The sequence below is a fragment of the Protomyctophum parallelum genome, assembly GCF_964188405.1.
Source record: "Protomyctophum parallelum genome assembly, chromosome: 23".
NCBI classification, from domain to species: domain Eukaryota; kingdom Metazoa; phylum Chordata; class Actinopteri; order Myctophiformes; family Myctophidae; genus Protomyctophum; species Protomyctophum parallelum.
The window spans coordinates 4,605,600-4,613,403 of NC_139715.1; the positions used below are offsets into that span (position 1 = coordinate 4,605,600).

Consider the following 7,804-nt stretch of genomic DNA (forward strand, 5'->3'; position numbering starts at 1 on the left):
TGTTATTCCTCCGTCAAGTATATTTCTTCACTACTATATTTCTGGTACAACACGATATTACAGCTGTGAAACTCAACAGTCTCTTTCTTTAAAACCCTATCAGATGTCCTGGCACTGGACATCCAACCATGCCCTCGCATAGCCATCTTTGGGGTCCCCAGTGACACACTAATCCTTCAATCCACCCATGCAGATGTAATCGCATTCACCTCCCTTTTGGCACGAAGGAGGATTCTGCTCATGTGGAAATCCCCTTCCCCCCCACCTATATCCACCTGGCTGGTAGAAGCTGGTAAAGCTCGAAAAATTTAAATTCCAAACTAGAGTCTCAATCGGGAAATTCCATGCTAGATGGCGGCCCTTCATAACATACTTCAACGGCTTGGAAACACTCCCGAGCAATCAGTTGTAATTGTATCTAACTGCCCAGCATCAATTTCAACGTCCCAAGGAGGTATGCAGTAGGCTATATTATAATGTTTGTATTTTATTTTCTGTTTGTCACGTTCCTTTATTATTTTTAGTTTTTTATTTATTTTCTATTTGGTTCATTCGTTGTTTTTTGTTTATCTTGCTTATTTTACTATTTGTTTTCTCCTTATTGTGTTGTATTTACATTTTTTTGTTCTGCCTCCCCTGTGACCCATGGGAGGGTGAACGGGAGGGTGGGCTGAGCAAGCGTGACCACTCTTGGTCACTCTGCCCAGCCCAAGGGGAAGGGTTGCACAACAAAAAAAAAAAAAGGGCGGGGAATGTCACCAACAACAATGACGATGTGAAACTAACTTTGTACACCTCCCTGAATAAATAAATATATATAGAGAGGTGCTGGAGCCACAAAAGGAATATGAGGAAAAATAAAGGGAAGCTCCGCACAATCAGATCTGCGCACAATCAGTTTATTTTTGGCAAGCTTTCGGTCTACTGACCTTCTTCAGGCATTTACTTGTCATTAATTAACACTTTCAGAGGCAAGGACAATGACCCATGTCTAAAGTCTAGGGGGAAATAATATCTGTTGATGATATAATAGTTCATGCAACCAGACACCACATACCAATATGCTTTGTATAACCACTTAGCATTTGCATAGCTGTAAGGACTAGCTTCACCACTCTATAAGGTGATATTTATTGCAGGACAGTCCTATTGTTATTAGGCCAAAACATTAATACATATTACATAATAAAGACATAAAATTCACAGCACTCTTTCAATTGTCTTACTGTAGCAGTGCGCTGTTCATCAAATCGGCCACATTTCTGCAGCTTGTGGTGCATACTCAAGGATCAGATAGACTCGTGAGCGGTCTTGGAAGTAGTTGTAGAAGCAGAGGATATTGGGATGTCTGAGGAGAGGGAGAAATTAATAGTGTTTAATCTGCTAGTCTACTAGACTGTTTACTAGCAGTTTGCAGAAGGGTAGTATTGGACAGGGTTAGCAAAATCAACAGGGCAAAAAAAATCTGTATAGGGGTTTCTCTGTAGGAAAATGCAAGACTACGGTTGGTTCACTCGATTGAACTCAACTTTATTGTCACATCACAGGTTTACAGAAATAAAAGGGTGAAATTCTTTATTGGAGAAGCTCCATAAAAAATGGAAAAACTACCTCAACCACAATTGTTTTTAGGTTCATACAAGTTGGACATTTTATTCAGAATCAAACTGGATGGAAATTGAATCTGGAAAGGTCTTCAACTAAGCAAATACTAAGTTATAGGATTGTTAAAATAACATGAACATTATATTACATACAGAAATACTAACCTGAGATGGGACTGAATCTCAATCTCCCTTCTCAGCTGGTGCTCCATGCCCTCTTTTTCTATCTGAGACTTGAATATCACCTTCAGCGCCACAGTGGCTTTCACTGACTTCTCCCTCGCAAGGTAAACATTTCCATACTTTCCCTTCCCCAGTGGTCGACCAATGTCAAAGTCATTGACATTGAATGTCCTGATGAGAAGAGAAGGATGCACAAAGTACGGAATCACTGCTTAAGAAAATCAGGCTGAGAGCTTTGTGTGCTCTCAGTGGAAAACAATCATCTGGCTGCTCCAATACACTGCTTTTATAAGCCTGAAAAAAAAAAAAAAAAAAAGATCCGGAACCGTTAAAATCCTAACGAATCCCAACCCTATAGTCTTGACTGGGGACTACGCAACAGACGGACACGTTTCATTGTTTGTTAATCCACCTTTTTATTACAAAACATAAATTTGAATTTCATAAAGTAATTTACATTCACAATGTGTATTCACATATTTACACATCAAGGTCGCTCATTACAACCATGATCAATCTTGGTCTCCTCTTGCTGACTGGCAAAACAATTCACACAAAAACCAATAGGCTAAGTGTATATATCCCATAAGACTGGAATTAAAACAATCAAGTGCATACACATGAAAACAAGTGCATGCAGCACAAGCATACTAATACAGTTAATCACCAGAGCTAGAAGAGGTATGAGAGGTCCAAGCTCATCTACACTGTGCATAATCTCTGCAATAAGCAACAGTAACATATTGGTCCATTTGACACACATTCAGATTGTTCCCTTGTTTTGAGGGATTTTAAGAAGTTTGCCTCGAACATGAATTGCTTCCACCGGAAGCCCGTGAGGAGAATGTCTGAACCAATACACCACAATCCTCAATTTACCCTTTTCAGTCACATCACATGATGTGGGACATGCCACTTTAGCTCAGTTTATAGTCCTGACAACTGACCAAAGGCATTGCCATCGTGCTCAGCTGATACACTTTGTGTCCAGGCTCTGAACCAGGGTCTTTTGGCAGGACAGCAAGATGGCGGGGCTGGCATGCAAAGCCTTCTTCAGGTTGAGCAGGCGCAGGCACTGGGAGCGAAAGCGTGCGTCAAAGAAGGCATACAGGAAGGGGTTGAGGCAGCTGTTGACGTAGGCCAGACAGGTGGCGTAGGGGTGAGCCAGGAGGAGGAAACGTAGGAAGGCACAGGAGTCCGGGGCCAGGTTCAGGTAGGAGAGAGCGTCGGCACTCTTCAGCACGTGGAAGGGAGTCCAACAGGCGGCGAACACCACCACCAGCGTGGTGATGGTCCTCAGCAGTCTCCGCTTGCGCTGCTCTTCCTTGCGCAGCAACCGGCCGTCGAAGTGGCGCGTGACGGTGCATCCGATGAACAAGTAGCACGCCATCATGGCCAGGAAAGGTAGGAGAAACCCCAGGACCGAGGAGCAGAGGCTGAGGCCGGCCACTAGCAGGCTCTCTTTGTTCTTATCCGTCACCACCAGGCTGAAGTCCATGACGCAGGAGGTCCGGTGGCTCGTCTCCTCGTGTTTGGTGGTGCGGAAGATGAGAGTGGGCGCAGCCAGTAGAGCAGACAGGAGCCACATCACTGTCAGGGACGCCCTCATGTGGCCCCGGGTACGAAGCTGTGAGCTGGACATAAGAGGGCACAGAGAGGGTTGTTATAGTTAAGTATAAGTATAGCTAAAGGAAAATAACTGAATTTGAACTAATACACATTTTATAAAAACTGAAATAATATTTAAAAGATACCTTGTTTACAAAACTTTCAAAAAAAGAACTAATCATAGAGAAAATGTGCTTATAGTTTTAATCTTTCTTCTTCATTTCATTCATAAAATAAACTAAAATAACTGGAAACCCCACGTTTAAAACGTCCTATATTGAAATTGAAAATAAAAAAGTAAAAAACCCAAATAAAAATGAAAGTCAAAAACTCCAATCACCTCGAGGAGGAGCGTACGATGGCCAGGTAGCGGTCGTAGCTCATACAGGTGAGGCAGTAGACGCTGGCGTACATGTTCAGGTGGACCACGTAGCTGCTGACCTTGCACAGGGCCACTCCGAAGGGCCAGTGGTAGCCCGTGGCCGTGTACACCGCCCACAGAGGCAGGGTGAGCACGAAGGTCAGGTCGGCCGCGGCCAGGTGGCCGATGTAGACGTCGGCGGTGCGCCGTCGCTTGTCGCCCCGCCGTGCCCTCCACACGGTGAAGATGACCAGTCCGTTTCCGGACAGGCCCAGGGCGAAGATGAGCACGTAGAGCAACGGGACGACGGAGTACGAAGGTCCCCACTCTGAGTAGTCGCACGACGTCTGGTTCTCCTCGTAGTCATAGTACTCGTAGACGCTTTCGTTCTGCATCTCCGTCTCCATTTTTTGTTCCTCTCTGATGATCCCGTTCTCGTATTTTGAAATCTGTATTTTTAGTCTGTGTGTATAGGTTCAAATTAACGAAACTTCAAAAACAACGTCCCGCCGTGTGAAGCTATACTTCTGATGGACGTGATCCCAGGAGAAGTTGTCAGCACTCTGAAGTGTGTCTCACATCTGAGTGGTCTGACCCTTATATACCCCTCCTAGCCTCACCTCCAACCTAGGACATGCCCTAGTCCCATCCTAGGACATGCCCAAGCCCCCTCCCTCCTGACATGCCCAAGCTCCCTCCTAGGACATGCCCTAGCCTCCTCACTCTTAGGACATGCCCAAGCCCCCTCCCTCTTAGGACCCATTGTTCCTCAATTGGGGGTAACCCCAGGGGTGCACAGAGTACTACAGGGGGTACTTGAGAATAATAACAATAATGACGTAACATTTTAACAAACGTCAAACGTTTTAACATGCTGATCTGTAAAGTGTTAAACCCCCCAAAAACAAACTTGACCAGCACAACTGTTATTGAATTGAAAGCAATAGGCCTAATTTATTAGCCATTGTGGACAAGTCCACGATTGTGTTCTTTTTTAACCCTTTTGTTACACCATATAAATAAACAAATGCAGAATATTCCATAAAAAATATTTCTCGTCAAAATATATTTAAGTACCATCATCCGTGCCCATACCCGAGGCGGGGTTGGCGAAAGGGCCTTTCTGTGTGGAGTTTGCATGTTCTCCCTGTGTAACCCTAGGGTAGGTACCCTCACAAAAAGCATGCAGTAATCCTGGTCTCTAAACTGCCTCCCCCTGGCCAGCTGGGGGGGCCCGATGGAGTGGAAAGGAACTGGTCGGAATAACGTGTTCCTTCCACGCACTACGTCCGGCCGGGGAAACTCTCCCCTGTCAGGTGAAAATAAGCAGCTTGGACTCCTCATGCATTGAAGGAAGCATGAGGTCAGTCCGCTGCCCCCCCAGGTTAGCAGAGGAAGTGTAGCGCCCAGGATTGCATTAGATAATTGACACTGCAGGTGAAAAAATGGGTTACAAAATTGTGGGATGAAACATTTTATGAAAACAAAAAAATATATATATATATATTATACAGCAATACATGGCAACTTGAGATACTCTTCTTTAATATTTCGTCATGGCTTTTCAAAAAAATAACAAAAAAATAGATTTCATGGGGGGGCTCTCATGCATGGGGGGGGGGGGGGGGGACATCGGTGAAAAATGTGCATATTCTTTTTTTATATTCTTAAAAAAAGATACTTCTCCTTTGGTCAACCTATTCATAATGTGTGAGATTAAGAATATATAAATATACAAAATATATACAAAAATAATAATAATTTAATATGCGCTTGAGTGCATTCATTCACAGAAAGAACAGTTTGCCAGGCCTAAGTTATGAATCACAAGCGTACATTAATCAAGATATCACAATTATGCCGCAAACAAAATACTAATCATGTGAGATTAAATGGAGTTTCCATGATAAAATTATCACTGCACTATAATTAAACTACATGGAGCATGTGTGGACATGTAAAAATGTAAAATATCACACTATAATTAACAGCATATGGAGCATGTGTGGACATGTCGGTTGTTCTGCCAATGAGCTGTTTAACAATGGAGTGTTCTGTCCATAATGGCTCCTTCTCACACCTCATTGAAGGGACATAATTTACATTTCAATAGTTGTTGTGTCATGGCTGCCTACTGTACTGTACATGCTAAACATGTAGGCTGCAGAACAAACTAAATGCAATGGCTTGAGCCATGGTGAACTTCTCAGCAGATATAGCAGGTTGACAAGTTGAATAGAAATGTGCCGTTATGAATATATTTATTTGCAGAGGGCAAGAGGGTCCACTTCAGGAAGGAACAGACATATCTTTTAATATATCTTTTTACTTTACTGGGATCCAGTGGAGGGAGGGGCCAGGATATGGGGTGACAACTTAAACGTTTGAGAACCACGTGCTAAACTAAATGGAATAGAGCCTTAAATTAGTATAAGGGTTAATACTGCATTAGATCAGGCAAGCGGTAGACGGCAAACGCCATGTGTGGAGGGGGGGTCAAAATCCCTGTAAACCCCCGAAATGTATATAAAACACCATGCTATCATCATATCAGATTATCTATCCATCTCTATCTAAATGTATATAAAACACCATGCTATCATCATATCAGATTATCTATCCATCTCTATGTAAATGTATATAAAACACCATGCTATCATCATATCAGATTATCTATCCATCTCTATCTAAATGTATATAAAACACCATGCTATCATCATAGCAGATTATCTATCCATCTCTATCTAAATGTATATAAAACACCATGCTATCATCATATCAGATTATCTATCCATCTCTATCTAAATGTATATAAAACACCATGCTATCATCATATCAGATTATCTATCCATCTCTATCTAAATGTATATAAAACACCATGCTATCATCATATCAGATTATCTATCCATCTCTATCTAAATGTATATAAAACACCATGCTATCATCATAGCAGATTATCTATCCATCTCTATCTAAATGTATATAAAACACCATGCTATCATCATATCAGATTATCTATCCATCTCTCTCTAAATGTATATAAAACACCATGCTATCATCATATCAGATTATCTATCCATCTCTATCTAAATGTATATAAAACACCATGCTATCATCATATCAGATTATCTATCCATCTCTATCTAAATGTATATAAAACACCATGCTATCATCATATCAGAGTATCTATCCATCTCTCTCTAAATGTATATAAAACACCATGCTATCATCATATCAGATTATCTATCCATCTCTATCTAAATGTATATAAAACACCATGCTATCATCATATCAGATTATCTATCCATCTCTATCTAAATGTATATAAAACACCATGCTATCATCATATCAGAGTATCTATCCATCTCTATCTAAATGTATATAAAACACCATGCTATCATCATATCAGATTATCTATCCATCTCTATCTAAATGTATATAAAACACCATGCTATCATCATATCAGAGTATATATCCATCTCTATCTAAATGTATATAAAACACCATGCTATCATCATATCAGATTATCTATCCATCTCTATCTAAATATATATAAAACACCATGCTATCATCATATCAGATTATCTATCCATCTCTATCTAAATATATATAAAACACCATGCTATCATCATATCAGATTATCTATCCATCTATCTATCTTCTCCTTCTTTGACCAACAGTAAACCAATTAATTTAACCCTGTCGGTTAACAGCACTGAGACTTCTCAAAATATACTGCCCAGTGGCCAACCCAATCAGACATGATAAATGGTGCAGATAGTTGTGGTATTTGTTTTATATTGGCTTAAACTAAACATCCCCCATAACCAATTTGATTGGGTTGGCAGGCTGCACATGTGTGGGTTGATTGGGTGGGCATTTGTGTCGCAATGCCACACATTGTGAGCTTTGTGATATTGGGATATTTTCAAATACTTGTAGTGGAGTAAACAATTACGCGTCTCTGAAATGTAGTGGAGTAGAAGTAAAAGTGTTGAAAATTGGAATTACTCAAGTGAAGTACAAATACCTCAAAATTGTACTTAAT

The 7,804-nt window shown here is 41.1% G+C and overlaps 1 protein-coding gene across 1 annotated transcript; it reads right to left on the bottom strand.

Moving 5' to 3' along the window:
* Window positions 1-2,754: 2,754 nt before the first annotated feature.
* On the bottom strand, window positions 2,755-4,163 carry LOC310854365 (apelin receptor B-like; the record flags this gene model as incomplete). Its single annotated transcript, XM_083758964.1, has 2 exons — window positions 2,755-3,421; window positions 3,736-4,163. 2 exons carry the CDS (start codon window positions 4,161-4,163, stop codon window positions 2,755-2,757), a joined length of 1,095 nt encoding a protein of 364 aa, XP_083615090.1.
* Between the last annotated feature and the right edge of the window lie 3,641 nt (window positions 4,164-7,804).